This window comes from Gracilinanus agilis, chromosome 2 (assembly GCF_016433145.1).
Source record: "Gracilinanus agilis isolate LMUSP501 chromosome 2, AgileGrace, whole genome shotgun sequence".
In the NCBI taxonomy this organism is placed as follows: domain Eukaryota; kingdom Metazoa; phylum Chordata; class Mammalia; order Didelphimorphia; family Didelphidae; genus Gracilinanus; species Gracilinanus agilis.
In genome coordinates this window covers 632,066,111-632,086,411 of record NC_058131.1, presented here as the reverse complement: position 1 = coordinate 632,086,411, position 20,301 = coordinate 632,066,111, and the positions used below count along the sequence as shown (strand labels likewise).

Genomic DNA, 20,301 nt, shown 5'->3' with positions numbered 1-20,301 from the left:
AAAAAGGAAAGAAAACAGTATCTTTACTCAAACCATGCAATCCTTCTGAGGCTCAATGCCCTCTTATGCAAAAGGAAGTCAATATCTCACAGGTGAATTGCTTTTGAGCAATTTGTGGGGCAGTTAGGTGGCTCAGTGGATAGTGAGTCAGGCCTGGAAACTAGAGGTTTAGGGTTCAAATTTGGCCTCAGGTACTTCCTACCTGTGACCTGAGCAAGTCACTTAACCCTGATGGCCTTTTTACCACTCTTCTGCCTTGGAACTGATATCAATTCTAAGACAAAGTGTAAGGATTTAAAAAAAAAAAAGGAAAACACTTTGTAAACTTATATATATGAGCTATAATTGCTATATGTTTTTCTTTCTCCAACACTAGTATAGTACATTCATTTGTGGCAGCTAGGTGGCACAGTGGATAGGGAGGTAGGTCTGGAATTAGGAAAACCTGAATTCAAATCCTGCTGCAGATACATACCAGCTAGAGGAACCTGAGTAAGTAATTTAATTTCTGTCTGCCTCAATTTCTTCATCTATAAAATGGGGATAATAATAGTAACTACTTCCCAGGGTTATTATGAGAATCAAATGAGGGAATATTTATATTTTGCAAACCTTAAATCCTTATTATTATTCATTGAACATAGATAGTTGTTTGAGTGAGATTAGTATTATTTCCTTATCTGAATTGGTAAAGTTTCATTGTACTTTATTTCTCCTGTAAGTTTCAATTACTTTGTATTTTGTTCAATGCAACAAACATTTTAGTGGGTGTCTATTATGGACCTGTGTAAGGACTTATGCTAAGTGTTTAGGGGCAAATACAAATTTAATGTTATTCAATTAATATTTATTAAGTATGGCCAAGGCACTATATTATTCTTGGGGGACAGAAAGACAATAACTAAAAAATAGACCCTTCTTTCAAGGACCTGAAGTCTTTGTGGGTTGCGATATGTAACAACAAATAAGATAATTTGATGAGTGCATTTCTTGGAGGATGAGGAAAGCCTCTTAGGTAGGAGGGCACACTCAGTGAAGCTGTTCAAGAAAAGCTAAATATTTTAAGAGGTGGAAGAGCAACAGCAGAGTGGTTCCATTTTGCTTTTGTATCCCCAATACTTAACTCAGTTTTGGCTCAATATGGGTGCTTAATAAATGCTGATTATCAATTGATTTCAGACAGAAGATAGCAGTGCAAAGGCTTGGAGGAGGGAGATAAAATACCAAGGTGGGGGAACCAATAGACCAGTTGTTGGTTGGAGTGAGGCAGATAGGGAAGAATCTGAAGTAAATCTGGAAAATTAGGATAGAGACATATGGTGAGAGTCTTTCAAACCAAATTAAGAAGTCTGTATTTTATCCAAGTTGGACAAGTGACTCTATTGCAGTGATTCCCAAAGTGGGCGCTACTGCCCCCTTGTGGGCGCTGCAGCGATCCAGGTGAGGTGGTGATGGCCACAGGTGCATTTATCTTTCCTATTAATTGCTATTAAAATTAAAAAAAAAATAACTTCAATGGGGCTAAGTAATATTTTTTCTGGAAAGGTGGGCTGTAGGCAAAAAAAGTTTGGGAACCACTGCTCTATTGGATAGACTACTGGGTCTGGAGTCAGGAAGACCTGAGTTTAAATGCAGCCTTCGACACTCGTGTTACCCTGAGTAAGTCATTTAACCCTGTTTGCCTCAGTTTCTTCTTCCATAAAATGAACTGGAGGACATGGCAAAACACTCCAGTATCTTTGCCAAGAAAATAGGGCCACAAAAAATTGCACATGACAGAAATGAATGAACCATAACATCAAGGTTGTCAAACTCAAATAGAAATGGATACCTGACAGCATAATTACTCAGAAAAGTATAAGTTAACTGTCTCTGTTGTGTTTGTTGTATCTTTATTTATTTTATTAAACATTTCTCAATGACATTTTAATCTAGTTTGGGCTGTTAGGGAGTTACATTTTTTGAATTCCTAGAGCTAACCATGAAAGATGCTTGAAGAAAGCAATGCCACAATGATACCTGTGCTTTAGGAAAATTATTTAGTGGTTTTAAGGAGGATGAAGAGGTGAGACTAAAAGCAGGAGACTTATTGGGAAGTTATTTCAATAGTAGAATGGAGGGTGGCAGCAATGTAAATGAAAAGAAGGGGATGAATGTTGGTGTACAGGTAGAATTGATTAGATGGTGTTGGAGATTTCCTGTGATTGAAAAACTAATCATCCAACACTAGCCTGGTGATGAACTTCTTAAAATTGAGGTGGTTAGGCGTCCAGTGACATAAATATAGTTTGTTGCTGCATCCAAATTCAGTACCTTTCCAGGTTGGATAGGATCTTTCAGACTTTGCTTTCCATCATACCACAGGATGGAGGCCAAGGACACAATACCTAGGGGGTAGAGCCAGGATAGAAACAAAGGTCACCCAACACTTGGTCTAGTGCTATTAAAATATTTTTTATTACCAAAAATATCAAAATTCAATTTTCTTTTTACTCCTAATTTAACAATGACCTAATAAAATGAGTACTTAATACAACGGGGACGGGGAGAATTGTACATGAAACTGCTTTCTGTCCATCATGCATCACTATATCTTAAGCATTTGGAGTACCGGGGTTTATGCACTTGTTCTCTTAGGAGAATGACTCTTAAATGAAAAAAAAAACCAACAACTTGTTTTCTTAGACTAGGGTTAATAGTTACCCTTCCCCTACCGTGCATCACGTACCAAACGATGTGAGGAAGGAGTCTGTGTACAAAGATAAAACGAAAAAGCCTTGACAAAGCCTTGAAAGGAGACCTACAAGCTTTTAGCTGAGATAATAACACCAATCAGTCTGATAAGGGTACTTGTATGTGACAGTATGAGCTGAAGCACCACCTCCCTCCTTTTAATTTAACAGTTGTGATTGTTTTAAACAAGTTTCTTTGTGAATGACAGACTACGATCTTTTAGTGTCGCAAGAAGGAAAGCCCGCGCTTCTGAAGACAGATCCAGAGAAGGTCAAACCCATGCTTTCTCAATTCCACGTGAAACCGTCAGAAGCCCTCGGCCACGTAAGCATAGACACGTGACGCCATCACGTCAGCACGCAGCGCGGCGCGGCACGGGGATGGGGCCAGGCGTGGAACACTGCAGGCGCGCCGGCACATCCGGGGCTTGGGAGGCGGCGGCGCCCGGCGGGGGTCACGTGGGCAGTTCCTTTCCGTCTCTGGCAGGCTGGGGCGCTGGCGGAGCGCGTGTTGCTCGCCCACTCGTCTCCCCTTGTCTCCGCCACCCCCCTCACCCGACCCTCCGCCCGTGGAGCCGGTGAAGAGGTCGCGGACGTGTACCCTGTCCAGGTCCGGCACACGGAGTACCCCGTTGCCGCCGCCGAACGCCGCGTGAGCTGACCCCGCCGCCAAGATGCCGGCCTATTTCCAGAGGCCGGAAAACGCCCTCAAACGGGCAAACGGTGAGTGAGACCAGGGCGGGCAGGGGAGGGTGAGGGGTCGTCCTGGGGCGGACGGACACGTTTCGCCGCACTCCGGTAGCCTAGTGGCTAAGACCCCGCTGCTGCCGCCGCCGCCGCTGCTTTCGGCCCCGGTCGGAGGCCCATCCACGCCGGCCCCCCACGCGTCTTATCCGTGCCTTGTCGGGCTCCGGGGCTCTCTGGACCCTGGGCGGTTGAATCCCGGTGAACCGCTGGGTTTTTAGGCGGCGGCCTGACCTTGCCCTCCCCGCCTATTCCTCGCTGGGTTCTCCTCGCCTCGCCCGCGTCTCTCTACGCGGGCCGTCGCTTCCTCGGCCCTGCCCGCAGGCCTTGCCCCTCCCCCAGCCTCCTGTCCGGTCCCAAGCCAAGGGTGCTCGGCCGTCTCGGCTGGCTCCTTCCCTCGCTCGGGCTGAAGCCAGCCTTCCCCGCGGTCCCCTCGGGCGGCCCTCCTTTCTGGGAGGCCGCCCTCTCCGAATGCCAGGATTCCCTTTTCGCGGGGCCGCCATCTGGGAAAGCCGGGAAAGAAGAAACATGGCTCCCGGGGACAATGCACGCGGGGACCGAGGCTCCACCTCCCGCGGGGGCCCCGGCGCTGACAGCTTCTTCCTCTTCCCGACCTCATGGAGATCTCCCCCACCCATAGGACCCTTTCTCGTTCCTATGGCTCCCTTATAACTGCTCTTGAGGTCCAGTTTGGTTCCGGGCCATAACTACTTTCCAGACCGCACTTTTCCCGTATGGAGGCTACTCGCCCTATTCTTTTTATTTCCTAGTTATTTTTCAGCACTGGAGTGACCCTTCTCCCCACACTTGTGGCCTGGCCTTTCTTTCACAATAGGTCAATAGTGTTAGTAGTTGGAAGGATCTTTAGTAATCATCTAGTTCAAAGCCCTTTATTTTACAGAGGAGGAAGTAAAGAGGTGAGTGACTCGATGGACCCACACAGTTAATTAATAGGAGAGCTGATTTTAAAAGAACACAGACTTCCCGACTTTGAGGGCAAAGCTTTCCCTTTATTATACTGCCTTGGATTCCTGCTCCCCATATGTGTTTCTGTAGGAGACTTGCAGAGTTTGTGTGTGTCCCCCAAATCGATGACAAGAATTGGAAGAGGATACAGGGCACGCATTCTTTATTCAGCTGCACACAGGTCACTCTTACACTTAAAAAATCTTCCACTAGCCTATAGCCTGGTATTTGGTTTCAACCTACCTTTTTAGCTTTATTTTGGTTATCATCACAAACTCTGAAGCTCCTGTCACTCCATTTGCATTTGTCTAGATTGTTCCCCATATCCGAATGTTTTCTTCTATCTTGAAATACTACTTTACATTCAGAACATGTTCTTGAGGTATCACTTCTATCATGTACATTTTCCCCTCATAAAAATGCCTTTTTCTTAGTTTTTTTTTTTAATACTTTCTTGTATTTCCTATACCAATCTCACATTTTACTTTGTATCATACTTCTTTGGTCTTATCCTTTTATATGTGTTTTTTTTTTTTTTCATCTTTTTACCTCTAGCCTCTAGCACTGGGCCCCTTCCTATGTCTTCCAGTCTTTTAGAATATTTCTGTATTATTGTGTTTTCATTTTAAAGAGAAAAAAACAAACTCATTAATTTCAAAGTATTTGAGACACAAAACCTTGGTTCTAATCTATATTAATGAGTATTCTGGACCTGTTGTCAGTCTTAGTTATTAACTCATAGGGTTTTTTATGATTTTTCAGAATTTTTTTGTTTTAAAGGAATCTGGCATAATTAAATTTATATCTAACTTCTTTAAAGAATTACATACCTTTTATAAACTGAAATTGATGTTACTGCCCTTTGATCTTATTTTGAGTAGTTTCATTGCTGATCTTGTGATGATCTAATTTTTCTGACCTCAAATTTGAAGAGTAGTCAGTTTACCAGTCAATAGACATAAAGGTCCTGTGTACCAGACACTATTATTAATCCCTTAGTGCAGAAAGAGGCAAAAGACAGTCCTTGTCTTCAAGGTGCTCATAGGGAAAAAAGCAAACAAATACAAACTATATACAGGACGAATAGAAAATAAAAGAAGGAACTAGAATAAAGAGGGATTGGAAAGGTTTTCTGTAGGAGATTATAGTTTAATTAGAACTTGAAGGAAGTTCAACCAGAGAAAATTCCTGGAGCTGATATTTTTTGTGGTATGTCAGGGTGCAAGATCATCATCTGGCAGAAACTAAAGTGCAAGAAGACTAGAAAGGTAGAGGGGTTATGAAGAGCTTTGAAGTCCAAGTAGAATTTTGTATTTGATGGAATATTGAATAGGAGAGTATTTAGTAGTGTAGTTTGTATCTGGAACAGACATTTATTTAAAGAATTGAATCCATAACTGATTTATTAGCACCTTATGCTTAACAAGTAATAAATTAGTGATTGGAAAGTGTATTATCTTTGTGATGATGTGAAAACAATCTTGAGGAAAGAATATCTTAATTTGTAATATAGGAGAAGTTTTTGTATTTGTAAAATGAGGCAGTTACCTAGATGACCTGAGGGCCACTATTTGTTCTTAAGCTTATGATTCTATAAAATTCTATAAGCTTATGATTCTATAAAATGAATAGATATCACTCAAAAAGACAAGTTAATTTCTAATATAATGAACTTGGAACAGCCTTAAGTTGTATGAAATGCTCTCATGTGGAATTCATACGTGGTTGTAAAACGCATATATACATATATATATATTTTTTAACCCAACACTTTCCGACTTGGAGTTAATACTGTGTATTGGCTTCTAGGCAGAAGAATGGTAAGGGTATGCAATGGGGGTCAAGTGACTTGCCCAGGGTCACACAGCTGGGAAGTGTCTGAGGTCAGATATGAACCTAGGACTTCCCTTCTCTAGGCCTGGCTCTCAATCCACTAAGCTACCCAGCTGCCCCTTAAAATGCATATTGTGATGAGCATGTACATGTGCTTCCCTAACAGTAAGGTGGCAGTCATATGACCTATATGCTAAATATTGGTTTTCTTAGGCTTTTAACTGACCCCAATTATTTTGGCTACATAGAGTTATTATAATCTTGAACATTAAGTAGTAGTTACACGGGTGATCTTTGACATTTTATTTGACTACTTTGTGAGATTATATTTTGCAGTACTCAGTTGTGGATGCCATAAACACTAACAATTGGTGGCAAAATTAGGGAATCTTGATTAAGAACATTAGTAGACTTTGTAAAATTAGTCTTTGTGGCACCATTTGGAGAATGTGCAGTAGTGACAGGTTACCTGAGGCAGTTCCGTGTATACTGAGGATCCTTGAATTATAGGAACAACTAAGCTTATAACTTATTGCTATTGAGCTTTCAAACAACTAGAATTTGATGGAAAAACAGGATTTATAAAATTCTGTTACTGCTGTCTTCCTTGACATTTTAATTAAGTGATGTGAACCCCTTGTCAAATATAGAATGAAGTAGTGGAATTACTCTGTGCATAGGAAACTTGTGTTGCCATTTCAAGACTGTAAATTATACTGTTGAATATGTCCTGTAGTTTCATTTAAGTGAATTAATTTGTATAATAAAGAATAAGTTTTTTCACTATTTTGATCCCTAAATTAGTAATCCATTTGACACTCTTAATATTTTCTGAAATTTTCCAATATCTCTTTCACTTCTACTTTGAATTTGATACGTTTATTTTAACAACCTAAATCTAGAATTAGGTAATCTTAACATTAAAAATCATTAACATATTTGTAATTGCACTTTTTTTGATCATCCCTTCCATGTAAAGCACCAAATAAAAGTTACTTCATAGACTTGTAAAAAGCCTTTTACATTACATTCTACAACAGTGGCTTTTAAAAAATTTTAAGTGATTGTGGCAAACCCACAACTTGAGCAACACTGTAACTCGGTCTGATCCACAAGAGTGTAAAAATGACACAAGCCCAAACTTAACCCTTAAGAAGCTAGATAAGATACATAGTTTCAATACTCTGATGACTATTGTTTCAATAGAGTAGAGTAGCGATCAATAAATATAGTTGAAAATTTATATTAAAATTTTTTTTAGTTCATATAGATTTAGAATTATAAAAATAACGTGAAAATGTGTATGTTTATGTTGTTTGTAGCGTCCATTTTTTTTCCAAACATTTGTCATTAATGTGACAGATTTTGGAGTGTTTTGTTTCCTTTGAAAGCCTCACTCATGCATGATTTTCTGCCTTTTACTATAATAACCAGCCTTCTAATTTTTAACTCTTATTTTATTTTTAAACAGTATGACTTGCATGCCTCTAGGCATTTAACAACTTTGGGCCTCAGTTTCTCTTTCTGTGGAATGAAGAGATGAGACTAGAGGGCTTTTAAGGTCTCATCCAGTTGTAAAATTGGTCCTTCCCCTCCCAAGTCCCAATTAGATTGCAGTGTCTTTGAGGACAAACACTGTACCTTCCTCATTTTAATATTCCCTGAATACCTTAACATAGAGATTCTCACATAGGCTCTTAATACGTTTACTTGTGTTGAATTAATCCCAAATAAAAATGGATAATTTGTAGTCTTTACTAGTCATGATACTTATGATTGGAAGCTGAGGGGGAACAAAATTCACTTATGTTAAAGACAAGCAATTGTTATTGTTTAAAGGCCATCTTAAGGAGGTTTTTCAATTTAATACTAGCAAACATTTCTATAGCTTAATAATGAAAGTCTTCACAAATTAGTAAAAATTAAATTCCTTTTTAGGTTGATGCAGTAGGTGCTTTAATTTGTCCGTTACCAAAGAAAAACATCATGATGAGATAAATTTCTTGTCTTTGCTTTTATCTTCTTTTCTCTCTGCTGCCCTATTTACTTGGAAATTCTAGTCTCATTAAAAGCTCTTTTAAGTACTGCAGAAAGTATTCTTTTAAAGGGAGCTTGACTTGCTTTATTATTTATTGCCTTTTGAGTTTAAAAGTATGGTGAGAGATGGGAAAATTAAAAAAAATTTAAAAACAAGTTTAAAAACAAGCAAATATAGACTGGTGTGTTTTCTGAACAAAACTTACTGAGAGTTAAAAAATAGGTGCTTATGGAACAATCTCTTGAGTTGATTCAGATACTGCTTTACCTTATTTCTAAAGTTTCCATTTTTTCCCCATTTTTTTAGTTAAGCCTGAAACCATAATTTTCAAAAAGAAACTAGGTTTCTTTTTTCTTTTGAAAAAAAATTTTAAAAACTGAGTTATCTGAAGTATATATGTGTATTCATTTGTACCAACAGTGTTTCAAAAATCTTAGTCTGCTGAATTTAAAAGTTACTGTATTAAATTCATGCCTGGAAGTCTTTAGTTTTAGATGTCTTAAATGAAACTATTCCCAGATAATGAGACTACCATAAGTGAGGTTCAGTCTAAAGTTGGATCTTTTTATGGTCTACATGACTTTACAAGTAAAATGGCATTTTGCAAACAATGCTAATGAGATGGACTAGTTTGAAGATTGGGAGATTGAACTAGATGATTTTGTCTAAAGCCCTTTTCAGTTATGATTTTTCCTTTTTTTTTAAACCCTTGCCTTTTGTCTTGGGGTCAATACTGTGTATTGGCTCCTAGGCAGAAGAGTGATAAGGGTTAGGCAATAGGGGTTAAGTGACTTGCCCAGGGTCACACAGCTGGGAAGTGTCTGAGGCCAGATTTGAACCTAGGACCTCCTGTCTCTAGGCCTGGTCGCTGCCCCCATGATATAGTTTTAATTTATGAATCTGATTGAATTTAATGGATACTAGTTCCATTCAAGTAAAAAACCATTTGAATCAAGGTACTAATAGGCATGGCCATATAAGTGTACTGTTGTGAATAGAATTTAAATAGTATGTTGAGAAAAAATGATGGAGTTTAAACTTTGATATAAAGTACCAAAGTGGTTAGAGCTTTTTTTTAAAAAGTGATTTGCATTTGGTTAGGAATTCAAACTGGGAAGAAGTCATGAGCTACTGAAAATCTATTTAGATAAGAATCTTCTAAATTAAAAGTAGGCCATTTCCCTTATAAAGGCAGAATTGGCTTTTTTTTTAAAAAAAAAATTTATTTTGAATATTTTCCCATATTTATGTTTCTTGTTCTTTCCCTCTCTCCGAAACCCCCCAAATCTCTCTTAGCTGACATACAATTCCTTCAGAATTGGCTTTTTTGATATGTTTAATTTCCTGAAATGTTGAAGGAGGAAGGTGTCACTGTTAATGTAGTACTGAGAGGTTGTCAGTATGTGAAACTAAAATTTGGTTATTTTTACATAGTGTCACACAAAGTGTTGGAAAAAAAGAACGATTCTAATTAACAAGAACTAATTCCTACTCGCTTGTGATTTCAGTTTGTCCCTAAGATGGAATTCCATTTTCATAGTTTTCCATAAGAATTAAAGACACCAAGAATAAAGGAATTTGGGGAAAGAAGTAAAGTAAAAAAGAAGGTGGCAGAGAAGAACAATACAGAAACCATACCGTGCAGATAAATTTTGTTTTCCAGGGCACAAGGATCTGCCATATACTGTTTTTGAAGATGTAATAGTGGGGAATGAACCTTGGTTTTATAATTAGAAGACCAGAATTCAAATCCTGCCTCTGATGACCGTTAGCCACATAATTCTGGGCAAAATAAGATTCTTATCAATCAGCCAAGTATTAAATGCGAGGCATTGGGAATACAAGTGCAAAGAATGAAATAATTTTTACCTATAGTAAACTTATATTATGGTGGGGGAGACAAATACATTAAAAAATGCACATAGTAAATATAAAATTAATCAAGATAGATACAGAGAAGTTAAATACAAGGCAGTTGAAGAATCAAGATGTCTGAAGTTATGATGGGGAATGAATCTGTAGAGGCTTCATGCATAAGATTGTGTCTGAGCAACATCATAAAGGAAAAGAAAGACCCTTAGGAGGAGTTGAGGATGTTGTCAACTCTAGCCAGGGGGGAAAGGCTGGCTATAAAAGCCATGGAGATTGAGAGAGTTGTGTGTGAAGGCGACTTGGCCAATTTGTTTTCCAGACTGCTGGAAGAGGAATATTGTTCAAGGAAACTTGGAAGGATAAGTTTGGGATCAGGTTGTATGGGGCTTTAAAAGCTAAAAAAGGGGCAGTTAGATGACACAGTAGATAGAATGTCAGACCAAGTCAGGAGGACTTGAGTTCAGATTTGACCACAAACATTTTTGCAAGCTCTGTAATTAATCCTGGGCAAATCACTTTAACACCTTTTTCCTTTGCCCTTCTGTCTTAGAGTTGTTACTGAGACAGAGTAAGGTTTTTTTTTTTTAAGCTTAAAAGAGAAGTTTATATTTTATTCTAGAGGCAATAGGAAGCCATTCCTATTGAAAGGGAGTCAGATCTATGTTTTGAGGAAAATTACTTTGGCTGCAATGTTTGTAGGTTGAACTGGAGTGTGGAGAGATTTGAATCAGAGATCAGTGAAGAGATTTTTTTTAAAGAACCAATAATTTAGGTGAGAGGTGATGAAGGCCATGAACCTAAGGTACAGCTATTTTGATTTTAGAGGATATGTTGATTTATGAGATTGTATAGTATTTGACCACTGATTGGATATGTGGGGTGAGGGAGGGAGAATGAGGAGTTCATATAATGATTACTATACAAATTCAGAAATAGAAAGGATGGTGTGGACTTCAGAAAAATAGAGAAATTTGGAAGAAGAGTATTTAGGAGGGAAAGATCATTAATTTTAAATATGGGTGAATTTAAAATTTTTGAGGATATACTATTTGAAATTTTCAGTAGGCAAATTGTTGTTGAAGGACTAAGCTCAGAGGAGACTGTAACTGAATATAGAGATGAATCATTTGCATAAATATAAAAGTCCAAGGGAGTTGATGAGATTACCTAGAGTATAGAGGGAAAAGAAGCTTGGGGGATACCTGAAATTAGAGGGCATGATATGTAGCCAGTCAGCAAAGTAGATAGAAAAGGAATAAGCAAATCAGGAGTGAGTAGTGCAATGAAGACTCATTGAGGAGTATCTAGGAGAGAGTGGGCAATAACTAAAAATAAGGCAAGCTAAAATATATATAAAATTTATAAGATATAGATAATCAAAGTGTGAGTTGAGATTATTAGAAACTTGGACAAGGGGCAGGTTATGAAGAACTTTGACAAACAGAATTTTATATTTGGCCCTGGAATAGAGAGGCAGTTTGTTGGATATCCTAGAATTTATTGAATTATGGGTATGATATGGTCAGACCTGCACTTTGTGAATATCAATTTTTTGAAGCCACACTTAATTATACACTAGATCTTGTATTACCCATAAATGTTCTAATTCCCTAATTAGAAACCGACATCTCCCTATGTGACCCTAACCTGTCATTCTATTTCTATTCTTTATCCTTCCTCCATATTCTTTTCCTTGAGACCACCACTCTTCCTCCAAACTTTGTCAAACCATTATCTGGGCAGACTTCCTTTTTTTTCCCTTTGTAAGGATTTAGCTATTTTGTTTCAGTTTTATACTTTGAATCCTTTTGCTTCCTTGTCCTGTTGCTGCTTTTCTCTTGCCCTTTGGATTAGTCTTGCCTCCTGTCCTCAGTAGGCACTGAATAAAGCTCAAGGATGTCTTAACAATCATCTTGATTACATACTTTATAAATTTATGTTATGTATTCTCCCTAAATGATTTCTATCCCAGCTCCTATAAACACTATTCCACACTTCCTTTCTCATCCACTATCCCCCACTTCTCTCCTTTAAGCTAAGAAACTTGCCTCTGTTGAAAAAAGTTGAGGCTATGCTATGTGAACTCTCTCTTCTACATTGTCTTCATCTCAAAACCTGTTGACATTTTCTTGCATTCTCTCTTTCTCCACAATCACAAAGGTAATCCTTCTTGTCAAAACTCACTTCCTCACACCAATGCAACCACCAACAATTTGGAAATTGGTCTTGATCAAGGACACATGACAAAACTAGTGGAAATGCGCATCGGCCATGGGTAGGGGGGGGTACGGCGGGGGGGGGGGAGGTTGAAGGGGAAAGGAGGAGCATGAATCATGTAACCATGTTAAAAATGAATATTAATAAATGTTAAAAAAAATTAAAAAAAAAACTCACTTCCCCTGTTCTCAATTTGGTCTTATTTCTCCTTGTCTTCTCTAGCAGATTACAACCTTGGTTGTCCTCTTACTCTCACAAATCTTCAACCCTTTAATATCTACTGGTTCTTTCCTAGATGCTTTCAAACATTCCTAAGTATCCCCTCTCCTAAAAACAAAAAACAAAAAAACAAAAAACCTTATCATCCCTTTATACTCTTGTCCTTTGTCTATTTTTCGGTCAGTCAGTTCAGCAACTTAATAGCTGTGTGATCCCTGGGCATGTCATTTTAACTTTTCTTGAGCTCATCTTTAAATTGAGGATACTTATATTACCTACTTCACAGAACTGGGATAAACAAATGCAATAATATGTGTAAAGAACTTTCCGAAAACTTTTTTTTAACGTCATAAACTTTATTTTTTTTAGTTTAATTTTATTTATTTGCTTATTTTTTTTAGAATATTTTTCCATGGTTACATGATTCATGTTCTCCCCCCCCCCCATCTGGGTTTTACACGTATCATAACTTAATAAACAGTAGCATTGTATAAGTGCTAGCTCTCACTAATACCACCACTCTCTCCTTTTGAGTTCATTCAGTCTTATCAGCAAATACAAATCTGGTAAGTAGTTGTCCACAGCTTCCAGGGCCCTCCCCTTTCCTTAGTGAGTTCTGGGCCAGACTCATCAATTTCTTCTCTCATATCTATTGATACACCTTAAAGACCCTAACCTCCCAGTGCCTCAGCTTTTCTATATCTCTTCCAGCCCACCTCACCTAAACACAAGTGATCATACCCTTGCTACAACCCATAAATGTACTTCTTCCATGTTTATGAACTCTGAAATTATCTGCTCTTAATCTAATGACGTTCTGCCTTTTCCTCTGCCTTGGAACCACAGATTCTATTCTTTATCTTTACTATGCCCTCTAGTCCCTAGCCCTTAGTTATTTTCTAGGCCATCACCCCTGGACTGACTATCTCATCTTGATCCCCTAGAACCAGAGAGATGGGATGGATGATCAAATGAGGGTTTTGAGGATGAGTTCTGGGCATGCTTTTAGACAATGGGGAAGCAACTGGAAGATAGAGATTAAAGATAGGTGACAATAGGAAAGATTCAGGGCATCAATCAGCTGGTAAAAATGAGATCCAATGGGATCAGTCGTGCACATAAAGGGCCATCATAACAACAACAAAAAATGTTCTGTCTATACCATTTCATATCATACTACCACTTTTGAGATAAGCTTGACAAAGTTAGGATTAAATTACATGGCAACTTTGCTAATATGATTTTGGAATAAGTTTATTACTCAATTCAGCACTTTATTGAAATCCACTATCCAGTTCAATTTTACCATCCCCTCTTGAGTTCCTTGCCTCCTTATCCTATTACCCATTTCAGCCTGCTGAGCTTCAGTCCTTGAACTACTCTCAAAAGATCTTTTGCTTTTATTCATGATACTATACGAACCTGGAGAAAATCATGAAACTTGTACTGACGGGGATTTTGTAACAAATTTGTAGTGGATCCAACCAGACTCTTACTGTATTGAGGCAGTCTTTTTACACTTCCCTAATTAACTTTTCATCCCTCAAACCTCCCATGACTTTTCCTTCTCTCATCCTCTCTTAGCTAGGAACTTTGTCTCATACAGTATACGTCATTGAAAAAATTGAAGTCATTTATTGAGGGGCTTCTCCTTTTTCCTCTCTTTATCTGACATGCCTTCTGCCATTGTTTTTGTTAAGTCTTCTACCTTATTAAAAATTAGGAATTTTTGATTAATAAGCTTTTTATGATAGTATTAGGATAAGATGTTATATATTGGTACTCATGAAAACACCATGAGTAAATGGAAAAATCTAGGGCTAAAATCCACACTTGCCTGATACCTACATACAATTCTATTTTCCTACTATGCTCTTATGAGTAAGTCAAGTTATACTTTAAAATTACATTTTAAATTTTTCTGGAATTTTTTCTAGTAAAATAGTTTACATTTAAAGATAACTTGTCCCATAATGTTGACAAACTTGAAAAAAAATCGTTTTGTCTTCTAAGAATTTTTTAAAGATATTGCAAGTCTCTTGATAATTATGTAAAGGCTAGATCTTTGTTTTAACTTCATAATTACATATATTTGAACTATTTGTATAGTCAAATTATAATAGCTGGCATTTACATAGCATTTTAAAGTTTTGTAGTATATTTTAAAATACAGATCTCATTTGAATCTCACAAGTGCTGCAGAGTTTACTATCTCCATTTTCCATTTGAAAAAACTTGAGTCTCTGAGAGACTAAGTGGTTACCTCTGTACATAGCTAGTAATGTGAGGGACAGGATTTAGAGCTAGATGCCAGGTCCAGCTTTCTTATCTACTATAACCTGCAACCACAAAGTCACTTTTTGTATAGCAACTACTTTAGAAGTAGTCCTTAAAAGTGAATGCTTAGCCTTCTTGCTGAAGAGTATGGGAGTATGTACAAATATGGAAGGTTGTGTCAGATTCATTCATTGTCCCCCTCTTTGATTTGTTAATTGCTTCTCTTCCTGACAAAGTTCATGGGGGTGGGAGCTCTGAATGTGTGGTGATATCTAGAAACAACTGGTGTAAAAATAAAAGGGATCAAGTCTTTTAAAAACAGACTTTGGAATTTGGTGTTTGTGTAACCAATTCTGATCTTCTGGATTAATTTTCAGAATTTCTTGAGGTTGGCAAGAAGCAGCCTGCCCTTGATGTTCTCTATGATGTTATGAAAAGTAAAAAACATCGGACATGGCAAAAGATACACGAGCCTATTATGCTGAAATACTTGGAACTGTGTGTGGACCTCCGCAAGAGCCACCTGGCTAAGGAAGGATTATATCAGTATAAAAATATTTGTCAACAGGTAAACTTATGAAAGGCAAATACTTATTCTTCTCATTCATGAGAATTTTAATATATTCTTAACTGATTTGCAGGTGCTTGCTTTTTCCCAAAATTTATAATTGCTGTCTCTTAGAATAAACCTGTTCTTATATGCTTTTTAAGAATTTTCATTTCAGAAATATCATGAGTTTTTGAGTGAAATTAATTTCATATGCTCTGACTATGCATACCTTAGGTGAACATCAAATCCTTAGAGGATGTAGTTCGGGCGTACTTGAAGCTGGCTGAAGAAAAAACTGAAGCTGCTAAGGAAGAATCGCAACAAATGGTCTTGGATATAGAAGATTTGGATAATATTCAAACTCCTGAGAGGTGCGTGCCATTAATTAAAACTAAATCAGGTGACAAGCACCAGTCATCCTTGCTCTCCTTGTTATTTGTTTGTATACTACACACTTAACAGAGGGACAGTTTCTTTTACAAAAACCTTTATAAATAATGCTCAGTATCTGAATGTATTGAAGATGTTGAACATTTCATTTATGAAATAAGCTTTGTAGATAAAAAGGCTAATGCTGCACTTTCCTCTCTTTACTCTGTATATCATCCGGATAGGGGGAAAAAATCTGGCTAGCATTAAAGTCATTTGACAGATTCAGTGTAATTGTTTTGGTATGTGTATTTGTGTATTTTAATTAAGTATCTATATTTGTATACATTTAGCCCTCCCTATCTTCCAGTTTTAAACTTTTTGAAGGAGGAAGATTGAGGCCTTCTGACTGTACCCAGAATGTCAATAATGGATTCGTTTCATTTTGAGGGAATTTGCTACTAGAAGGTTTTAGTAATGTCTGTAGACTAGGATGAATACAAAGAAGGAATACTTAGCAGTTCGTACATGCTATTTATTTGAGAGTTGACATGAATGATAGACTCCAATAAAAGATCTCAGCAGGCTAGGTTGTTAGGCTAGATCTAATAAGAAAAAATTTAATAGGGACAAATGTAAAGACCTATCAGGTTTTTTAAAAAAGCTGACAAAAATGTAGGATTGAGATGTTATCTAACAGTTGATGTGAATGGGAAAGAATTTGGGGGTTTTAGTAGATTGAAAGGTCATTGTGAGTTTAGTATGATATTTCAGTTAAAATAAGGCTATCTTGGATCAAGAATGAAGGAGGTGACAGTGCTGCCATATTCTCTCCTAATCATACTGTATTAAGAGTATTGTGTTCATTTCTGGAAACCTTATCTTAGGAAGGATCTTAACAAACTGGAGTTGTGTTCAAAGGAAGGTAATTGGTTCCTTGTGCATGGGAGGGTTGGTTGAAAGAACTGTGTGGAGGTAGGTTAATGGAGAAGACTTGAGTGGATGTGGTTGTCTTTAATTTTAAATATTTAAACTTTTATTGTTTGGAATAGTAGTGAAACTTTCTTTGCCCCAGAGGGTAGAATTAGAGAATTAGAAGGAAATAAATTTAGACTTTAATGGGGGTGGGGATTGTTCCTAATGATCAGAGCTGCCCCAAAGGAAAAGGGTTTTCCTTACAAAGTAGTGGTTTCTCAATTTCTAAAATTTTTCAGATGAAATATATATTTGTCAGGGATGTCTGTAGAGGAGATTTCAGGTTCAGGTTGATTACTAGATTATCTTTGAGGCTCCTTCCAATTCTGAGATTCTATTTTGACCAGTATAGTAACATTTTAGTTAATAGCTATTTCTTCCATGAATAAAATTACCATAGTAGGTAGATATATGCAAAGGTAATAAAAACTTTGAAACACAATTTATTTCAGTTTTCAGATTTACGAACTACTTATTTAATTTGTATTGCCAATGATTAGAAAATATCCTTTTCTTTATACTATTATAATGGTTAAGATTGGGAGTAAACATTTTGCAAAACAAACAAAAGCATACTGTTTACCTTATAGCAATATGTATTTTGGCGGTCATTGGTGGTTTTAATTTTTTGATTCAGATGATGTGCAAAATTGTTCATACTTAATATTTCTTCCCACTTGTAGTGTTCTTCTAAGTGCTGTAAGTGGTGAAGATACTCAGGATCGTACTGACAGATTGCTTTTAACTCCCTGGGTTAAATTTCTATGGGAATCATATCGACAGTGTTTGGACCTTCTTCGAAATAATTCTAGAGTAGAGCGTCTCTATCATGATATCGCCCAGCAAGGTAAAACAGAGACATAGAATCTGGATGAAACCATTTGAAAACTTAATTTTAAATGTAGATTCTTTTATAGATGACCTATTATTTTCAAATCATTGAACTCCTTTTCTTGAAAATTGCTTACTTGATTGCATTTATTTGCTATTCTTTTAAGCCACAATGAAAAATGACCTACATTAATTTAACTGAAAGGGTTGGATTGAACTGAATTTTATGTAACTTTATGGATGAAAACGTTGTACATGGGAGCTAGTGTTAAATAATTTGTTTAGAAAACCATTACAGTAGTTACTAGGTACTAAAACTTTTATCTGGCATGTTGAATTTTCTTGGAAGCTGAATCTTCATTCCTTAAGTAGCAGAATTTAAACATTTTATAGTGGAAATTCTAAAAATACTATATTTTTAAAATAAAATTTTTTTTAAATAAAAAGGTTTTAAAAAAAAAAACCCATACCTCTGTCTTAGTATTAAGACAAGAGTGTCGCAAGAGCTAGGCAATTGGGGTTAAAAGAATTGCTCAGGATCACAAAGCTAAATGGCATCTGAGTTCATATTTGAACCAAGAGTCTCCTGTCTCCAGGTCTTGAGCTTTATCTATTATGCTACCTAATTGCTCCTAAAAATACCATATGCTTCTTAAAGTGTATTAAGTTCCACATAACTTTACTGGGGTCATTTAGAAGTGTTATTAGTTTTGGTTTAGTTTGTGCTGTGCAATGACAATCTGAGGCTTTTTAAGGTATGTAGAAATTTTTGCTCTCTTATCCCTTTTAATTGGTCTGTGTTTTATGTGACTATAATACATTGCTTTTTACTATGGTTGGCTAAATGTCAAAAAATGGCTCTAACTTTTCTACAGAACAAAAGGCATGAATTGGGCAGCTATTTTCTACTCAGCAGTATTTCCCACCTTGGGAAATTTAGGTTTATTAGAACTTGACTAAACTTGCTATAAGTCTTATCTTCAGATAAGTAGGTTGTTACTTCATTACTTTTTAGTTACGGTAGTTCTTGGGAATAAAGTTTATTATGCCCTATACCACAATACACTTGCTTCCTCTGTTTAATATTTATTTAAACCAATACTATTTTTTCAAATTAGGACTGCTAGCACAAAATTTTCTTCATTGTAAATGAACCTGTATAAATCTTACTTTATTTGCTAATGAGTAGCTTATTTGGCACTTTATTGATAATGAATTCCATTAAGTCATGGTTTTGCTTTGACTTAAGTATTCATGATGAATATCGTATACAGGCTATCCAAATGTTTAATTAGTTTTGCTTGCTAGTGTGAGCTACATAGGAAAACATGTAGTACTCCCAAATTTATTTTACTTATGTAATTGTGTTTTTTATCTTTTGACTTGTATGATAGACTGTTAGAGCTAAATTGTAACTGGCTCAAACCTTATTGAACCATGTATTTTTTTTTTTTTTTTTTTTTTTTTTTAATTTTAAACCCTTAGCTTCTGTGTATTGACTTATAGGTGGAAGAGTGGTAAGGGTAGGCAATGGGGGTCAAGTGACTTGCCCAGGGTCACACAGCTGGGAAGTGTCTGAGGCCAGATTTGAACCTAGGACCTCCCGTCTCTAGGCCTGGCTCTCAATCCACTGAGCTACCCAGCTGCCCCCATGTATTTTTATTTAAGTTTATTATTGATATCAACATCTATTGATGAGCCAGTACTCTTTGCCTGTTTACATTAATTTTGGCCTTTTGTTAGTTACGTAAAATTTTTGTGTTTTTTTTTAAGATCCTTGAAAAAATAAATTATATTCAAAAAAATTTTGGCTACTGCCAAGTTACTGTATATTTAAATAACTTTGGAATTAAAATCCTTTTAAAAAGAGCAAGATATTCATATATCTTATGTGTTCAATTAAATACTAGTGGAAATTCATTAACATGTTTCTTAAAATGAAATTACACTGTTTTCAATAATACTGGTTATTTTGTTAATTGTTGTTCACTTGTTAAATTATAGCCTATTGAGAATAAAGCATTTTATTTTTATAGATTTCAAAAAGGGGGCATGACAGTTTATTTAGTTAACAGTATATCTTTAGAGAAGTCTGTTTTAATCTAAGTGTTCAGAGGTGTTTGAGACACATAGGCATGATGGTGATGATGGTGATGGATCTGGTACCAACTCAGTTATAACTTATTATATCTTAAGTATGATTAAGCATCCTTATATATTGAATTCCTCTAAAACTTGCCAGCAGTGGGAAGATAACTAATAAATTTAATGATTTTTACCCATAGCTTTCAAATTCTGCCTCCAGTATACTCGTAAGGCTGAGTTCCGCAAGCTGTGTGACAATTTAAGGATGCATTTGTCACAAATCCAACGCCACCACAACCAAAGTACAGCAATCAATCTTAATAATCCTGAGAGCCAGTCTATGCATCTAGAAACGAGACTTGTGCAGTTGGACAGTGCTATTAGCATGGAACTGTGGCAGGTATGTTTTTTGTTTTTTTTTAACCCTTCTAACAATTCTAAGACAGAAGAGCAGTAGAGGCTGGGCATTTGGGGTTAAGTGACTTGCCTAAGGTCATACCACTAGGAAATATCTAGGGCCACATTTGGACCCAGGACTTCTTGTCTCTAGGCCTGGCTGTATCCACTGATCCACCTTGCTGCTCCAATCATAA

General features: G+C 36.7%; 1 protein-coding gene across 1 annotated transcript in view; it reads left to right on the top strand.

Annotated features, from left to right (window-relative positions):
• Nucleotides 1-3,237: 3,237 nt before the first annotated feature.
• EIF3A (eukaryotic translation initiation factor 3 subunit A) overlaps nucleotides 3,238-20,301 on the top strand; it is a 43,043-nt gene continuing 25,979 nt past the window's right edge. Inside the window, exons 1-5 of the mRNA XM_044665624.1 lie at nucleotides 3,238-3,455; nucleotides 15,276-15,466; nucleotides 15,683-15,819; nucleotides 17,476-17,639; nucleotides 19,909-20,108. Coding sequence (XP_044521559.1) covers nucleotides 3,407-3,455; nucleotides 15,276-15,466; nucleotides 15,683-15,819; nucleotides 17,476-17,639; nucleotides 19,909-20,108 — 741 coding nt within the window. The 5' untranslated portion in view covers nucleotides 3,238-3,406. The remainder of the gene's footprint in view (nucleotides 3,456-15,275; nucleotides 15,467-15,682; nucleotides 15,820-17,475; nucleotides 17,640-19,908; nucleotides 20,109-20,301) is intronic.